We start from the raw sequence: 20264 nt of genomic DNA on the forward strand, positions 1-20264 counted from the left end.
TATTAAAGGAAAATGACCTCTGTATCAAACGAGAGAAGTGTCTCTTCGGGCAGGAGGAGATCAGCTTCCTTGGCCACGTTGTGGGGCGTGGTGTGCTGCGTGTGGATGGGCAGAAGATAAGGGCCATCCAGGAATGGGTTCCGCCAAGCAAAGTGTCAGAATTGCGGTCATTCTTCGGTTTGACAAACTATTATTGGCGTTTCATCGAAGGCTATTCCCTCATTGTTGCGCCCCTCACCGATTTATTAAAGAAGAATCGGGTATGGCTCTAGACAGGAGCGTGCCAAGATGCCTTCGATGGCTTGAAGAAAGCCTTAGTGAGGGTGTAACGACCCCAAATTATACTCTTTGAAAATGCAGAATATTTTTTTTTTCAATCAATGCGGAAACCTTCCCAGAGATTCGGGGTCCTCACAGTTCCAATTTCCATTGGATAGCCCAAACACCACAAACGAACTTGCAACCATTATCCATATGTACCAGAACAATTCCTTTATTTATGAATAAGAGTAAATTTTAGAGACAGTTTTTATTCGACTGAAAATAAAGCAACAACGAATTGAAACAAAAGGAGTCACTCTGTCCCCTGCTGAAGCTGTCAAGCCCAAGTATAACTCTCATCCATCCCCAGTAGCTAGTCCAACCTCACTGTTCACCATATCTTGTGAAAAACCAATAAAGTAGGGTGTCAGAATCGAAATTCTGAGCACAACTACTTCTAAAGAAACCAGGTGAGACAAAGAACATGGATAAGATTTCATGTAATGATTTGAGTGAGTGCAGATATAAGATTTGCAGAATCTAAATAACCATTCATGCAACCAGTTACATATGCTAAGCATAAAGAAATAGTAAGACATGAGCATAAACAAGAACTAAGTAATAAGATCTTTCAGCATGCTTCTTAGGAAGTAAATAACATACACCCACCATTCTAGAACAATTCAATTATGCATGATCTAATGCATAGCAGAAAAATGCATGATTATATGCAATGCATGATTCCTTTTTGTTATCTTTCATTTAAGTTTCACCTTTCCATATGCATGCCCTATTAAATGCACACAACTTTAAGTTCTTCTTTTTAGTTACTGTTACCCGCGGATACACCAAACAAGTACAATCCCCGAGGTCAAGTAAGTTCCTATGGTAGCTTAACACACGATGTATTTTATTACTGGGTTCCAACTTAGTCTTCGACCGAATCACCTTTGGAACATTAGACCGCCACATCTAATGTCAGGGACACAAAGGACACCCCACACCCACAAGTGTCACTTTCTTGGTATCATAAACAACAGCTGTGTCAAACACATAACTCCCGGGTAAAGTGGCGGACTCTCCCTAAAACCGTGGCCAGGAGAAAGAACCTCAATATCGGGTTCAGGGGACAAAATTACAGCACACGGAGTTTTTGTATCCTCACAGTCTCCCCAAGACCGGATCTCTAAGATTCTCATACTTCAGATGAGATATCACAGAACGTATATTACACTGTTCTTATTCATTATATTTTTATTTAAGTCAATTCTTTAAGTTTGCAACACCATATGCAAAAGTAATGTGGAAAACCACATCCTCCCTTGCGAGGACCCTTACGGGACTCCAGTCCGTTAGAATAACCAGAATAGTGTAGTAGTGTGTCATACCAACTTATGTGGTTTAAGTGATGCAGTTCAAAATATATATGAAAGAAACCCAACCCACGACTCTCTAGGCCGGTGATGGTCCATTTAGGCCATCGATGCATCACATAACAAAACAAAAGTAGTGTTTTATTTATAACACTAGGCAAAAATGCCAAAAGCATGTGTACTCATGCAAACATAACCCAACCATATGCATGTAATTACTCAATCATATGCATTTTCACTACGTGTGGTAACTACATCATATACGTGTATTAACCAATGCACATTTCCTTTGAGTGTGTGAGAGTACATGTAAAGTTTCATATATCCATAAAGCATACATGCTCAAGAAGAAACATTAACTGAGTCATACTCACAATCAAGTGAAGTCAATTCCTACTGTTTCAAGAAAATCAGAGCTGTGAAAGCAATTCATAATGGTGCAATAAAAATCAGTACGGTGAAAGCAGGTCATACTGTTGCAATACAGCTCAACTATATCTAATCAGAGGATAGCACGGTACGCTAGTATAATAGGGTATGGTAATCAGAATATCACAGAGTATACAATTTCTATGAACTGTTCAGCATACACCAAGGTATTCAATTGACACAAACTATTTAGAGGCCTTTTTTTTTCTGCTACAGACTTATCGGGCAACCCTTATCGGGTTGCCCTTTTTCTTTTTCTCATATACTCGTTACATCGGGTGTGGCCCGGGTCCGGACTCGAGACCCGATAACCGATCCCGAGTGGGGTTCGCGCTTTACCCTTTCATGTGGATCCACAAGTTGGATCCGGATGGATCTAACTGTGGATCCTCGTATTAGGTTTATATATATACATATATATATATATATGTATTTATTTGCTTTAAATATTTATTATTTATATTTTTATTATTAGTTTTATTATAAATGTGGATATAAAGACCATTTTATGGGTCCTAGATCCGAAATGTGGATCTGAGGCCTAAATTGCATATTTCATAATATAAACAAAATTTATTATCGAAAATTTTTGGTTTTTACAGAGGGAGCCAGTGCTGCGACTGCCTGATCATTCGAGACCCTTTGAAGTCCACACGGATGCCTCAAACTTTGCCATTGACGGAGTTATTATGCAAGATGGCCATTCGATCGCATATGAGAGTCGCAAGCTGAAAGATGTAGAAAGGTGTTACACAGTGCATGAACGTGAGATGACCGCCATTGTGTATTGCCTCAGGACCTGGCGGCACTACTTCTTGGGTGCTGAGTTCGTCGTCAAGACGGACAATGTGGCCACAAGCTATTTTAGAAGTTGACGCCTTAACAAGCTCGATGGCAAATGTTTTTGGCTGAGTTTGACTTTGCTTTGGAGTATAAGGTTGGAAAGACCAATGTTGTGGCGGATGCCCTGAGCTGTAGGGCTGAACTGGCAGCTACGCGCGCGAAGCCTTTTGAAGTGCACTTGGAGGGCGCATTGTTGAGCCGCATCCGCGAACGTACGCAGCAGGATCCGACTACACAACACCTTATTTCTCTGGCATAGGCAGGGAAGACTCAACGATTTTGGCTATAGGATGGACTCCTCGTAACAAAAGGGGGACGCATCTTCGTGCCACGGTGGGGAAGCCTTCGCTGAGAACTACTTAAGGAGTGCCATGAAACATTATGGGCCGACCATCCTGGTCAGGAGCAGACCTTAGCACTCCTTGAGCGCGGCTACTATTGGCCGCAGATGAGAGACGACGTTGAGGGGTATGTACGGACATGCCTCATCTGCTAGCAAGATAAGGGGACAAACCAGAAGGCTGCCGGTCTCCTTGAGCCTCTACCAATTCCAGAACGTCCTTGAGATAACATCTCCATGGATTTTATTGTTAGTCTGCCAAAGGTAGAGGGCCTTAATTCTATTTTGGTTGTGGTGGATCGTTTCTCAAAGTATGGCACCTTCATCCCAGCTTCTAAGGACTGCCTTGCAGAGAAGACTGCAGAGTTGTTCGTAAAGCATGTGGTGAAACATTGGGGCATACCAAAGAGCATTATGAGTGATCGCGATGCTCGCTTCATAGGCAAGTTCTGACGTGAAGTATTTCGGCTACTTGGCTCTGATTTGCTGTTTTCAACAAGCTTCCATCCGCAGACAGAGCGTATCAACGGGATACTTGAGCAGTACCTTAGGTACTTTGTTAGTGCCAATCAGAAAAAATGGGTGAAGCTCTTTGATGTGGCATAATTTTGTTACAATCTGCAGAAGAGCGAGTCTTCAGGCCACAACCCGTTTGAGATAGCTACGGGGCAACAACCACTGACCCCACACACTCTTGCCGCACAAGAAAATGGAAGACCATCTTTCACCTATCAGTTTGTTTGCGATTGGCACAAGCAGAATGAGTTGACGAAGGCATTCTTACACAAGGCGGCAAAGAGAATGAAAAAGTGGGCGAACAAGCATTGTCGTCCCGCGGGGTTCTAAGTGTTGGTGAAACTATATCCTGGTCGTACATGCATCTTCCGCGGGCGACACTGCGGACTGCTCAGAAAGTATGAAGGACACTTCACCATCACAAAGAAGGTGGGCAAGCTGACATACAAGCTGGAGTTGCCCCCAGACTTCAAGGTGCAATCGGTGTTTCACGTGTGCAACCTCAAGCAGTTCCATTCGGATGATGGAGACCCAGAACACAGTATGCCACAGCGCGCTCCCATCATGCAGAGGGCCCCGGCAGCACAACGAGCCGAAAAGCACCTCAGTCAGATCCTTCGCCACAAAGTCAACTACTTGGGAGAGACGAAGAAATACTTGGTGCAGTGGGAGGAAACAGCAGAACTAACGTGGGAGCCTACATTCCGAATGAACAGCCGCTACCCGGCTGAAGTCAGAGCTTACCACGAAACAGATGGTGCCGAGGACGGCGCATGATTTGAAGGGGGGAGCATGTTCCCTTGCGACTTACATTATACAGTTGCGCTTAGAGTCTGTTTTGCTTTTGTTGAGTCTGATGTAAGCTGCCCGGTTCAGGTGAATCAATACCCCGAAGGGGCAGCCCGTATACTTGAACTGTAATAGCCTGGGGGCGAAATTGTGAATGAAGTAAATGCGCTGAGCTTTTTTTTGTTCACCCTCGTTGTGATTGCTTCTTGTGATTGCAATTTCTCTTCCTCAATTCTCTCTTGCTCTCTTGCACTCTGATTACAAGCTTCTGCGACTGGCAAGCGAGCTGACAAGTAGGCTTGCGGTGGTGAGGAGGGACCGTCGCATCGCGCTGGCCCATTGAAGGAAATAGGCCCGTGAAAACGATAAGAGTTAAAATCTCTCTGTAGTACACATTTTTTTTCTTCATCTTATCTCTCTAATGGGTGAAAAAGACTCCCATTTCTCTCTTGGCTTTAAGCTCAATGGCTCCAATTATCACGTATGAGCCGGTAATATGGAAGCCCATATTAAAGCAAAAGGGCTTTGGGGTTATGTTCAAGGCTCGATTCTGGAATCAGAGCAAAAAATTACGTTGGTTGAAAGTGGAGAAATCAAAATTCTTGAGGGAGATGAAATAACGAAGGCTCTTGAAGAATATAGCAAAAAACATGAGGAATGGAATATGAAGAACTTCAAGATTTTGTCCTGGATTTTCTCAGCCGTTGAGACTAGAATCAACGCCAATATCATAAAGTTTAAAAAGGCTTATCAATCATGGGAGTATCTTAAGAAGATGTACACTTCTAGAGATTTGTCTCATAAGTATTACCTCCAAAAGATGGCGCTAACCCTTCTTCTAGGAGAGATGACTATAAATGAATGTTTTGGCGAGCTTTCATCCATTTGGGATGAGCTTGCTATGCTCGAACGTAAGTGGAGTGGAGAAGCCATAGAGCTTCGTCATAAGCAACTTGAAGAAGATCGTTTTTTAAACTTTTTGAATGGACTAAGGCCTGAGTTTGAGCAATTTAGAGCTTCTCTCCTATCCTCCTTCACTTCTCCCTGTTTTGAAGACGTCATTACTAAATTAAGTGGAGAGGAAACTCGTATGGGCATTAGCAAGCAAAATCCAAGTGTTCTTGCAATGCCTACAAATCAAGATGAGTGTGATGGAGCGAATGCCGTTTCTAGGCCCGAGAACAACTTAAGGACATATAAATCTCATCCTTTTAAAAGTCAAAATCAAGGCGGTCAAGGCAGAAGAAGGGACTATAGCAAAGTTGTATGTCACTTTTGCAAAGAATCGGGTCATATCAAACCGGTTTGTCCTAAGTGGAAGAAATTACTAGCAATGACCACCACTTCTTAACCACAAAAAGAGGAATCTACAAATGAAGCTCTATCTCTAAATCAAATTGTGGAAGCTCTTCAACTTCTTCTTAAGGGGGCCATTTTCGGTGCCGTTGTGTCTACTCCGTCTCCTCTAGGTAAAACTTCTTGGCTGTTAGATTCCGATGCTTTATTTCATATGTCTCCAAATATTTCCTCTCTTTTCGAGTATGTTGAAAGTTCGTCACCATCTTTTGTTTCAAGTGCGGACGACACTTCTTTTGAAATTAAGGGAATTGGAAATTTTCAAACTCAAAACTTCTTTATTCCAAAAATTAGGTTTATACCAAAATTGAATTTGAACTTACTTTTCGTCTCTCAACTCTCGGACCTTGGGTGTGACATTCAATTCTCATCTAATAAATGTTTAATACAGGATCACCGGTCCGGGAGGTTGATTGAGGAAGGCTCTAGAAAGCGCGACTTATACTATGTGGATTCTGTTCAAATTCCCCAAAACCCTTTTTGTAATGTGGCCCAACATAAAGACATAAATGTTTGGCACAAAAGACTTGGTCATCCCGATATCACCAAGTTATCCTATTTGGACTTTACCAAAAATCTTTGTAAAAATACCTTCTCTTGTAATGATTATATTCTTGGAAAAATGAGAAGTATGCCTTTTGAACAAAGATCTATGTTTACCACTAAGCCTTTTGAAGTTGTTCATTCGGATGTTTGGGGACTGACACCCGTTATATCAAAGGGAGGTTTTGTCTATTATGTGATTTTTGTGGATGATTTTTCACGATATTGTTGGATTTATTTTCTCAAACATAATCATGAAGTTTTTTCATGTTTTAAATCTTTTCATATAATGATCAAAAATCAATTTAATAATAATTTAAAGATATTTAGGACCGATTTCGGAGGAGAATATCTCTTAACGAATTTAAAAAATATCTGGAAGACTATGGTATTATCCATCAAAGATCGTTTCCTAAGACCCCACAACAAAATGGTTTGGCCGAAAGGAAACATAGGCATATCATTGAAACCACTAGAACCCTTCTTATTTTTCAAAGTATTCCAAAATTTTTTTGGGCCGAGGTAGCTCTTGCTTCTGTTTGTCTTATTAATCGCCTTCCATCCAAAAACTTAGACAAAATTTCTTCATTTAAGGTTCTATATGAAAAACCCCCGATTATAGTAGATTAAGAGTGTTTGGTTGTAAGTGCTTTGTCCTTATAGATAAAAATGCTAAACTCTCCCCAAAAGCCATTCCTTGTGCTTTTCTTGGCTATTCCGAAACCAAAAAAGGCTTTCGATGTTATGATGTTAAGAATGATAAGTTATATGTCTTAAGGAATGTTACATTCTTGGAAAATGATAGTGATTTTGAAAAGAATAAACCTCATTTAGAAAATGCCGACTATTCCTTTCTCTTTGATCTATTATCTAAAGATGATGATATCTCTAGTGATGATGAATCAAATATAACAGTGACAATGAAGTAGTTGAAATCAACAATAATTCTAACCCTGCTACCTCTCAAGAAGAAAATATATCTAGAGACCCTATCACTTATACTCATAGAGATAGACACACCTTTAGAAGTGCTATTGAACGATATAGTGAACCTAGCGAATCTATCTCCACACATGATTCAAATCTTAGGAGAGCCGAAAGAACTAGAAAAGCTCCCTCTAGATTCATCTCCTTTGAATCTTTCTCCCTTAAATATCGGTCTTGCTTAAGTGCCATTCACTCATATTTTGAACCCAAATTTTTTGAAGATGCTAAACGTTGTATTGAATGGAGAGAAGCCATGAAAAGTGAACTAAAAGCGCTTAGGAAAGCCAACACTTGGGAATTTCAAACGCTTCCCAATGGAAAGAAAACTATAGGATGTCGATGGGTGTTTAAAGTCAAAACCAAGAGTGATGGATCTCTTGAGAGGTATAAAGCTCGTCTATTAGTTAGAGGGTATAGCCAAGAATACATGATTAACTATGAAGAAACATTTGCTCCAATAGCTCGTATGGTTACTGGCAGATGCCTCATAACCATTGCTTCCATTAGAAAATGGAATATTTACCAAATGGATGTCAAAAATGCCTTCTTAAATGATGATCTTAATGAAGAAGTCTACATAGATGCTCCATCTGGTATAGAAATCCCTAAAAATAAAGTTCTTCGTCTTCGTAAAGCTCTTTATGGTTTGAAACAAGCTCCCAAAGCTTGGCATGATAGGTTTAACAATGTAATGACTGAAAATGGTTTCAATTCATGCTATACTGACATTGCATTGCTTGTTAAGAAATCTGATGCAGGAATTGTTATATTACTATTATATGTTGATGATATGTTAATAATAGATAATGATACCAAAGGAATCAAGAGTATTAAATCTATCTTGACTTCCAAATTCGAAATGTCAGACTTGGGATTTCTAACATATTTTTTGGGAATTGAGGTTGCCTACTCTCACAGAGGTTATTTTTTGTCTCAAACTAAGCTTGCTTATGAGATTCTTGACAAATCAGGTATCATAGATGATAAGGTCTGTGAAACTCCTGAAATAATAGGTTCAAAGATGAAGATTGATGATGGGATTCCCCTAAAAGATCACACCCCTTATAGGCAACTGGTTAGAGCTTTGACGTATCTCAGCATTATGAGGCCTGATATCTCTCATGTTGTATATGTTGCTAGTCAATTTCAACATGCACCTACTACAGTTCATATGAGTGTCATTCTCTGCATCATCAGATATATAAAGGGTACGGTACACAAGGAGGTATTTCTATCTTCTTCTTTTGAATTGAATTTAATTGCTTATACTGACTCTGATTGGGGAGGTGACTCGAATAATCGTCACTCAACCATTGGTTTTTGCATCTTTTTAGGGGAATATTTAATTTCTTGGAGATCCAAGAACCAACAAAAGGTCTTACTTTCATCCACAAAAGTCGAATATAGAGCCATGACATCTACTACCATAGAGATCATTTGGATTCGCAGCTTGCTGGAGGATATGAATGTTCAAGTTCAAGGGCCCACAAAACTGTGTTGTGATAATAAAAGTGTAGTCTATATTGCCAAAAATCACACATTTCATGAGCGCACAAAGCATATTGAGATGGACTTTCACTATGTTCGTGAGGAAAACTTGAGAAGAACCATAGACCTCCCATATGTTACATCAGAATACCAGCTGTCAGACTTCTTTACCAAAGCGTTGTGCTCACCAAGATTTAACTTTCTTCTTGGCAAACTTTCGGTTATGTCACCCTAAGTTTGAGGGGGGGTGTTAAAATGTAATGATCCTTTTATATATATATATACATATATATATATATATTATATATATTATATGTATCTATTTAAGTATATATTAATATATCTTCAAAACCCGATAAAGGGTATTTTAGTCTTTTCTTATTTTGCGCGTATTCTTATTTATGAATATGACTGTATTTTGCTTTCTTTTTAGTCCTTTTATTCTTTTTAGTCTTTCTTTTTTGTATTTTGTGTCACATGGGGGGGGGGGGGGGGCTCAACATAGACGTTGGAGCCCCCCCACTTCTCCAACATTATATAAATAGGGGTGCTCCCCTTCTCTTTTCTTCATACTTTTGTAAAGCCCCTCTTTGGACCCAATATATTGAAGTTGATATTTTTTATGCCCTTGTGCATTTGTATCCGTGCCTTTGTGCATTTGTGGGAGTTCTCCTTTGTGTTTTGTACACACTTCGTGTTTTTAGTGTTGTGATTATACACAAAATCTCTTTTTATAGAGATTTTTACAAACAGAATAGGACTCCTCTCTAGAGGTCCTTTTTTTTGTTTTAGAAATAGAAAGTCTTCTATTTCCTTATGGAAATAAAAATCTTTCTAAACCAGAGTTACTAGTAGAGGAAGCGGGAGCGGGAAGCGAGGCACTTTCAAAAATTTAGAAAGCGGGAACCGTGGGACTTAGAAGAAAATTACGAACCGTCTCAGAAGCGAACTGGAAGCAACCTAGGAAGCGAACCGGAAGCGAAAAAAAATAAAAAAAAATGAAAAAATGGGGGAAGCGAGAGGGAAGCGCGCTTCCCATAAATGGGAAGCACGCTTCCCATAAAAGGGAAACACGATTCCCATAAAAGGGAAGCACGCTTCCCAAAAAAGGGGGACGCTTCCCCACGCATTTCGGAAGCGCGACATTTTGCGCTTCTGAAGCGCGTATCGGGGAGGCATGCTTCCCCATACGCCTAGGCGCTTCCGGTAACTCTGTTCTAAACTAAAACTCTTATATATATATATATATATTATCTTGCTACTCTTTTTATCACTAACATAATTAAATTTTAAAACTAATTTATCTTATTATAAATGGATCATGGATCTTGACAACGGGTCCAAGATCCATATTGGGATCCAGTTTAACATCAGCCACTATATATTACAATATACATATATTATATATATTATATTAATTCCAGACTTCGAAAAAATATAATTATTTAAATAAAAATCATATTTATTAAATTTAAAAATAGATTCAAATTTGCGAGATATTACAACCTAAGTTTGAACAGTAATCAGATTCTAGAAGTATGTGCGATAAACAAAATTAGTTAGATAATAAAGTAGCTGATAACATAAAATCACATCTCAGAGAAGCAAACAATTTAATTAGATCTCAAAGTGGCTGCAGTACACAGATTCAAAAAACATGGACTGAGGTAAATGTTTATATATTTTTTTCTGCTCAACCCATCCTGACGTCAAACAGGATTGAGACAGGTTCTTGGGTTCACTCTGGAACCCCATCAGAAAATCGGTCAACCCGATTTTTCTGATCTTGATCCACCCAAACCCATCGTGCATTTGGGTTTTCCCTCCTTTTTTTTTTCTGAACAGAACCTTGAGTTCAGTCATGACCAGCCAGATCTCAGCCTAAAACCAATCATTAAGTTCAATCAATTCTGAATCCTCTAAACCGATTTCAGTTCAGTCTAGTGTTATCAAAAACGCGCCTTGAGGCATGGCCCTCTGTGCCTCAAGGCACAATATATATATATATATATATAAAGATTTCTAAGACATAATCAACAAGATTTTTGTAGGTTAATCTCATATATTTTCCATTTATTTCAGTTATGTAATCAGTTTCTTAGTATATTTTAACTTTTGTTGGTTAATCTCTCATATATTTTTCATGGAATCAGTTTTTTTATGTTACTTAACGTAACATATAGAAGTAACTTACTTTTATATGTTAATCTCATATTTTTTAGAATAATCTCATATATTTTAACTTTTGTAGGTTAATCTCATATATTTTCCAGTTATTTCAGTTATGCAATCAGTTTCTTAGTATATTTTAACTTTTGTTGGTTAATCTCATATATTTTTCAGTTATGTAATCAGTTTTTATATGTTACTTAAAGTAACATATAAAAGTAACTTACTTTTATATGTTAATCTCATAATTTTTAGAATAATCTCATATATTTTAACTTTTGTAGGTTAATCTCATATATTTTCCAGTTATGTAATCAGTTTCTTAGTATATTTTAACTTTTGTTGCTTAATCTCATATATTTTTCAGTTATGTAATCAGTTTTTAGTTACTTTTATATGTTAATCTCATATTTTTTAGTACTTATTTGAGATTTTCTATTTCTTATTGGTTGTTATTTCTTCAATAAAGCATTTCTTTATTTATTTGTATTTTTAGATATTTTTTTATAATTTTTTTTAAAGTTTTCAAAAACAATTTTTGAGGCTTATGCTTTACGCCTCGCCTCGGTTTTTGGTGGAGCGCCTCGCTACGCCTCAACGCTTTTCACAACACTGGTTCAGTCTAAATCCCAAAAAAATGTCTTATCAAGGATCAAAAAATGCAGAAATACAAAAATAAATAATCTGTACACTGGCAATAATAATAATAAAAAACTCAACCCATGAGAACCCAAATCGGTACAGGTACAAGAACAAGACGAGATCTATGCATGTACAGGCCATACAGGTACAAGAACAAAGGAGATTTATGTATGATCTGAATCTATACATGAATCCCTAATTCAGACAATACTTAAATGATCAAGAATCTGCACACACTTTATCAACCCGATACATGAGCCATAAAAAAAAAGAATCTGTGCATACATATCAACAGAAAAGGATACCCCAATGTCTACAATCTATGTTCAACACAAAAAAGAAAAATTACGAGGATTGATATGTGCTACACCTGAGTATGCATCTAATCCAGAAAAAATCGAACTATCGAATCTATATACCTATTTGTTTTTAAGGAAAAAACCCATGCCTGATTCAATTCATGCTCGTCCCCCTATTGAGTCATGGGAGAATACCTGTACCTTGATTAATGATCCAAACAAAGGCTCCTCCAAAAGACTTGATAGCCTCCTCCTCCTCTACGAACGCCAAAACTGGCAGCCACCTCTCACTTTCTGCTTCTCTCCCTCTCACCAATACTCTCTCTCTCCTGTTCCCTTTCTCAAAAACCACAAATTTTGAGAGCGGGGAGTTCACGTCTTATTTATAAAAGGGGATCCACCTAAGTCGAGTTTTCCCTAGGTGATGTCCCTCTTTAGAAAACCTTAGAAAAGATAAGGCTTTCCTTATCTTAGATAACAAGTTAACTTTTTTTAGCTAACTACCACATTTTATTTAGTTTTTCTTTTCTTTTGCTACTATTATAATACATATTCTAATTAGCTTTAAAAATTAAAGCTAATTATAAGCCATGGATCATGGATCTCATCCACAAGGTCCATGATCCAATTAGGATCCACGATCCACTTAGCTCTTATTTATAATAGTATTAAATTATTATTTGCTATAATTGTATAAAATGCCATTAATTAAATTTTAAAGATTCAGAAATTACAAGGTATTACACCCAAGCCTGACCCGATAAGTTGTCGGGTTGGGCCCGGCCCGACTTTATTCAGGCAGGTTCCTCAAACTTGGGCCCGAGCCCAACCTGAGTCGGGCCGGGTACCCAGCCTGATGTCCAACCCTGGTGGTGGCATATTTCGCTTGAGAGGAACAAACAATGTTAATTTGAACAATCCGACCTCTCTTCAAACATCAATCCTTTGGTCCATTCAGATAAGGATACTTTTTTTGCCTCAATCACATGCCTAGAGTGAGCTTTGAATGGTGAGCTCACTGTAGTCAATCTCTCGCCTAGCCCGTTGACTAGGTGCCTAGTCGATCTAGGTGTAGGCCTGCTAGTTGGCCAAGTCGCTGACTTTGCCTAGTCAGTAAGGACCATTTTGGTCCAATTTTTTGTTTTCATTTTGACAAACAAAAAGATGAAATGAGGTGGAGGTGCAAAACACTACCATTCTCCCTTCCCCCTCCCCTCCCCTCCCCTCTATAAAAGTTTGCACGGTGCAAATTCAGCAATTGTGGCTTCTATTTGTTTCTTATAATTTGGATCTGTGTGTGTGTGTGTGAAAAGGGCAAGAGGAAGAAAAGGAAATGATCAAAAAGATACTTCTCTCTCCCTCTCTCTTGTTTTCAACTTGTTCTTCCCCAATCCCCTTCTTCTATCCAGCTACAGTCAAAAGATGATTTATATGTTTTATACTAATTTTAACATTTTAATAATATTTTTATTTTTTTTATATTTTGTTTTGAGTCCTTAGTCAATGCCAAGGAAACTAGGCTTTTAAGGGTCTGACATCAACCGGGTACCTAGTGTATTTGACATAGAATGAGCCTTCTCTCACTTTTGGCTGGTGACACATTTACTATGGTCTCCTATTTGTACCCTTCCTCTAATGAATAAAGCTCTCAGTTAAAAAAAAAAAAATAATAAGTAATGAGTTCTAATAACAAAGAGAGCAGATTACAGTAAAATGACATTTGTTATCAGTAAATTGTGATTTCTTTTTTGACATATCTATATTCCTTTCTACTAATTAAGTACTCTAAACGTAATCTTCTGCCTTTAATGCATGGATTTTGGCTGATCAGTTAAAAAAGTTAATAATAAGTGTCTGCATCTTGTGAACATGACATTGAAGAAGATATGCTGCCTTAGCAATTATTTCTCCTTATAAAGCCACCTGGAACTCCACTGTGATGTTTAAACTGCACCTGGGGCCTTCTTAGAACTTATGGGTAAACTAGAGCCTGTGTTTTTGTCATTGTAATTCCTTAGATGCTGCACCTCAAGACAAGAGGCCTCTGAATTATGTGAAGTTATTTTCTCACATCTCAGGAATGGAAATTCACTGATATGCTTCCTCTGTGAACAGATTATTATGTTTTTGCTCCCATACTTCTTATATATGTTTCTTTTGTTCGTAATTTCATGCAAAAATGAATGAGTCGTATATTAAAAATTGGTTGAAACCTTTCTGCAGAACCGTTGTAAGTCAGGTTATTACAGGATATCTTCCCAGTCTTATACTTTTGATGTTTTTGTCCATCGTGCCACCCATCATGAAGCTGTTCTCCTCTATGCAAGGATATATATCCCACAGTCAGATAGAAAAAAGTTCCTGCAGCAAAGTACTGTGGTTCACCATATGGAATATTTTCTTTGCAAATGTGCTATCTGGATCTGTTGCTAGCCAACTTAATGTATTTTTCGACCCCAAAAATATTCCGGATAGGTTGGCAGTTGCGGTTCCAGCACAGGTGAGGCCAACATCACAGGATTCTTAATACTACCACATGTAAATCTTTGGATACATTGTTTCATGCTGTTCATAGCATAGTTACCCTCTTTATATGGTATACATATGAAACTTTAAGCCTTATGGAAGCTACATTTCTGAGTTAAAATATGTTGAGAAAATGAAACCAATATGGAAGGATTCCACCAAACATATCCCATTATACATTTGCCCAAAATCTTGCATACATTGTATGTTCCGTTTAACATAATACAAGCTTAATTAAAATGCATAACTCAAATTATATTACATAGTCACATTTTGTAATATATTAGACTATGTTCCGTTTCCAAAACCATCCTAACGTTGATTATGTATAACCTGCTCCAAATGAATAGACTTCTTGTTTCTAGACTTAGATTTAGATACTTAATTTTGATTAAGTGGAGCCTATCTATATTCAACATAATTGGAGTGAACCTAATGTCAGGATTTAATCCCACCTTGGCACCCTTGCACAGGGCAGGGACTGACCAAACTTGTTATGCTTTGATCATATGGTGGGTTGAATTCTAGAATTACAGATAGTGCTGAGGATTGCTGTTGATATGTGCTCCTGTGACTCATTCCTGATGATAACGATCCACGAGTTCTTCTAAACACTAAGGTTGGAATTGGATTTCATTCAGAAATTCCATGTTGATTCATGCCTATTAACTTTTATCATATTGCATATGAAAACATGAAGGAGCATAAGTGAAGAGGCATAGAAGGGAGAAAAACAATGGCTTCATTACCTTTAAAAGAATTAGAGATATAACATATAAGGGACGTCCCCTTAGGATTTCACCATAAAACAAAAACAGTTGACTATAATGCCTATGTCTATGACTCTATGTTACAAAAATACCCCTCTATAATAAAAATGTTTACAGAACTAAGAGGGTAGCATACACATACTTGTAAGATGAGTATTACATTCCTTAACACTCCCCCTCAAGCTTGAGATGATGCGAACACAGGCATCTCAAGCTTAAAAAGAAATGGTTGAAATGTCTTTAAGGGGAAGCTCTTAGTGAAGCAATCCACTATCCGACTAGCGGTTCCAATGCAACAATCTATCTCAATATGCTTAGTCCCAGAGTTGCCAGTCGAGGAAGCAGGAGCGAGAAGTGATTCTGTAACGATCCCCAAATTGACACAGACCAGAACCAACTTTCACGGTTACATGGTCACTTCTATATGGTGAACACTTGGACAAAGGTCAAGGGAACCAAAAGATAGCATTGGCAAACAAGAGGATTGTCTTGTACAGCACACTTAGATTATGGTTTTCTAACATCATACAAAGAAGCATTATCATGTCCGATTTAACAAGTATAAGTTAGACAACTACTAATCTGTAGCTTCCTATAACAATTTACAGGTCTTGCAAAAGGATCACATCAGAGCGACCAGTTAAATAAACCAAAATGATGAAAGAATAGTTAAAAGTTAAAACACAAAGCACTGCAATTCAACAATACAAACAAACTGCAACAAAGGGAAATTGGTCCAAGGCTAAAAATAACACACATTTTAGAAAGAAAACGAGTAACATGCACAAAATACCATGACATGAAATTAAGCAACTAAATTAGATAGACTAAACATTAACAAGGAAATAAATAGAAAAACATTACATAAGACAAAGGGATGCAGCAACACTCACCATTATTATTATTATTATTATTTTTTTATACAGTGACTCAGTCCCAGCCAAACAGTCGGCTGGGACTGGAGAGGAATCTGTCCGGTCCCAACTCTAACAAACACCCAGCATCATGTGTTAATAATTTTTTTATCAGATCTGTCTATTTTTGTACACAAAGAACCCTCTTTAAATCTATCCACTAATACGGTGGATAGATCCATCCAGATCGTACAGTACGAACAAAGGTTCTAAATCTGCCCATCGTTGCGATGGTCAGATCTGTCCAAATCTCTCTCTCTCTCTCTCTCTCTCTCTCTCTATATATATATATATATATATATATATATATATATATATATATATATACATGGACATGAGCGTATAAATAAAAAATGTGTATTCTATGTGAAATTGTCTACGAAGAGACAATACGCATACAAGCATAAAAACTTTATAAAAGAAGTGCACAAAAGCACTCTCACAACACTTGAACAAAATACTCAAAAAGCGTATAAATAATAAACATGCAATAATGCATGTATTTCATAAAATGGAAGCCAATGCTTGAGACTCTCAAGCTTGGGAATTACAAGGGGGAACACCCCTATTTATACAAGTGCCAAAAGGTGCAAAGGGGGGGTTCCCAAAGGAGTCGTTGGGAGCTCCCAACGGTCACATTTGTGACCGTTGGGGGCCCCCAACGACTCTATTGGGGGACCCCCAATGCACTTTAATAAATAACAAAAAATAAAAAGAAAAGGTAAAAAGAATTACAAGAAAATAAAAAAGAAAATTTACAACATATTCCAAATGGAATATGCGCAAAACAGTGAAATTACAAGAATACCCTTTTTGGGTAAAATTATATAAATATATATATTTATATATATAGAGATATATGTACATATAATATATTATATGTAAATGTATCTCTATGTATATAAATATATATGTAACGACCCCAACTCCTTCCTTTTCAAAAATGCGATTTTTTTTTTTTTTTTTACAAAAACCTTCCCAAGGATCTGGGGTCCTCACAGTTCCACTTTCCATTGGATATCCCATCACCACAAAGTACTGACAATCATCATCAATGAGTAGCAACACCAACCATTTATTTATGAACCAAAGTAAATTGTTATTACCATTCTTTATGCAACTAAAGAATACAAGAACTGAAGAGAAACAATGGAATCAAAAACAAAAATAAAATCCCTCTGCCACTACTGAACTATCCACTCCAAATTGTGAACCTCGTCCATCCATAGTGAACAGCTCATCTCTCACTGCTCGCCATTTCCTGTAAAACCAACGAAGTAGAAGGGTCAGAACAAAATTCTGAGCACTACTATTTCAAGGAAATTAGGTGAGACAAAGATCATGAGTACGATTTCATATGTTGGTTTGAGTGAGTGCAGATACAACCAACATGCAACATCCGATCCTGTGATAAGTGTAACAGATTATTCATACTCACGGCTAAAGGACAGTAATACAGTAACACATAGCAAAAATAAAACATTTCAACATGCTTTTAAGAAATGAATTGCATACATTTACCATAGCATGAACTAGAGATCATTTCAATTGATGCATGACTTAGTGCAAAGAAGAAAATGCATGGCTTCCTTATTATCTTATATTTAAGTTTGAGTTTTCTTTCCATATGCATGACCTTATTTAATGCATACAACTTTAGGTTTCTCCTTTTTAAATTTCCATCGCCCGCGGATACACCAAACGGGTAAAAACCCCGAGGTCAAGTAGGTTCCCAGGGTAGATTAGCACACAAATTGGTATTTTATTACTGGGTCCCAACCTAGCCCTCGACCGAGTCACCCTCGGAACATTAGACCTCCCCATCTAATGTCGGGGACACAAGGGACACCCCACGCCCACAAGTGCCACTTCCTTTGGTACCAAACAAATTCACAGCTGTGACCATCACCACCACTCCCGGGTAAAGTGGCGGGTTCTCCCTAAAACCGTGGCCAGGAGAAAGAACCTCCATATCGGGTTCTCGGGACCAAAAATTCACGCACACGGAGTTTTTGTATCCTCACAGCCTCCCCAGGACTGAAAACTCTAAGATCTCCATTCTCCAGATGGAAGACCTCAGATCAAAAGTTACACTGTTCTTTATTATGTTTTTATTTAATTCAGTTCTAAATTCTGCAACACCCTATGCAAAAGTGAAGTGTCAAGCTCGCATACGCCCCTGCGAGAACTCATATGGGACTCCCGCCCACGAATACCATGTGAACAGTGTAGTTGTATGCCACCATCTTACGTTGTATAAGTGATGCAGCCAATGTGTAAACAAAACCACTTTCGTAATAAAGTGCACAAATTACCACACCATATGCATGTACTATCCATGTACAAGTGTCTCTATGACACCCCCTACCTCTTATGCATTCATCCATCGTTCATAAATTCATGACAACAATCCATGCATGATATCACATTTTAAAACACACATTGATCCGTAAATGCACATGAGGCTTCAAACAATACATACTTCCATGTAACATGCCACATATTTCAACAAGCATTCATGATTAAGACAAACAACAGTATACTAACCAAGCTCACGTTTAAATATCATGAAATGAAATGCTATCATTCATCCATCCATCAGCAATTGTGTAAATTCCAGCACCTACTACGAGGAGTAGTTAGGCTTGTCATTCCCAGGCCTTTCGTCCTACTGTCTAAGTAGTCCACACTACTTAGACTGCTGTCTGGACTAGCTAGATGAGAGCATCCAGCACATCCCCTGCTCATATTACTGCATATACACCATAACAAAAAAAAACAGAAAAGAACACAAACATGCTAGTCCCATACGGCTGGTGGTCTTTATACAAAGAAACCACCCTTAGCAGCCGACCATGGAGAGAGTAATGGCATAAAAAATACTAATATTGGCAGCCATCGGTACCCATTGAAGGTATCCAACGGGGCGGCTGCTGTCATGCCTGTTACAACATCTGTGCAACCCTTGTAACCAATCTTTTCTATTATAGGATAACAGATTTGACACAGCAACCACAATCTTCCATTACTTCCTCCACATTTCAAGAGTACAAATGTGTAAATTCAGACATAGCAAAATCCTCATACATGCAGCAATAACATATTTAACTTCATCGAGTTAATGGTAAGAATCATGATCTAAACACACCCTCAACTTCATCTAATTTTTCAGCTTCTAACTTACCATTTCCCTGTTGTATTCAAGGCAAATAATTTCAGAATATCAAAGAAAATAACAGGTTATATATAACGTGATCTACTACAAATTTGAGCACACAAGATATAGCAAAAACCCCTAGCTTAACGCACTCACACACACCCAGCCTGTGCTCATCTATTTCCAGGCTCAAGAATCCCCAAATCCGGGGTATTCCAAGCAAGAACTGGACTGCCGTAACCGGCTGTCTTCGCCCTTCACTGATCCTATGTCGGCAAAGAATGAAAATCCTAGGGTTTAGGGTTGGACCAGCCTTATTCCCCAACCCGGACCGTTACCCCTAAACCCCTCTTTTTATTTCTTGAAAGAAAACCCCCCGTAACAGTCCGAAATCCTATCCCCATAACCCTCACATTAAAGATCCGAAACCCCAATCTCACCGATTTGGGGTTTTAGGTTTAGGGCTAATGTAAATCCCCAAACCAACCCTCAAACCCTCATACAATGATCGAACCCACGTTCGATCCCTCACCCATTTTCGAGAATAGCCGTACCTTTTTACGGTGATTTCCGGCGGCTGGAGGCTCCCGTCGCGAGGAGGTGCAGGCCGATGGTGCTTCCCCCCCTACAGCCGTGAAGGCTGCTTCCGCCACTGTGTGCGCACCGGTCGTGAGAGGGAGGGAAGTCGAGTGAGAGAAACAAAACCCTGAATGTGAGGGCTTCCCCTCCTTTTTAATGCCGAGCTCCCCCCCCCCCCCTTTCCACCTCCTTCCGAGAAAAGAGGGGTTGGTTACGTTCGGCGTAACCTCCCCCTTTCACCCTTCTTGCCTCCTTGAAATGCAAGAATCGTGCTTGAGGCACG

At 38.5% G+C, this 20264-nt stretch overlaps 1 protein-coding gene across 1 annotated transcript in view; it reads left to right on the forward strand.

The window, feature by feature from the left end:
* LOC149837615 (hyperosmolality-gated Ca2+ permeable channel 2.3-like) overlaps window positions 1–20264 on the forward strand; it is a 214014-nt gene that overhangs the window by 142671 nt on the left and 51079 nt on the right. Inside the window, exon 7 of the mRNA XM_090006148.1 lies at window positions 14259–14535. Within this exon, the coding sequence (XP_089862274.1) occupies window positions 14259–14535 (277 nt within the window). The remainder of the gene's footprint in view (window positions 1–14258; window positions 14536–20264) is intronic.

The sequence above is a fragment of the Nuphar pumila genome, chromosome 5 (assembly GCF_984573655.1).
Source record: "Nuphar pumila chromosome 5, dmNupPumi1.hap1.1, whole genome shotgun sequence".
NCBI lineage: Eukaryota > Viridiplantae > Streptophyta > Magnoliopsida > Nymphaeales > Nymphaeaceae > Nuphar > Nuphar pumila.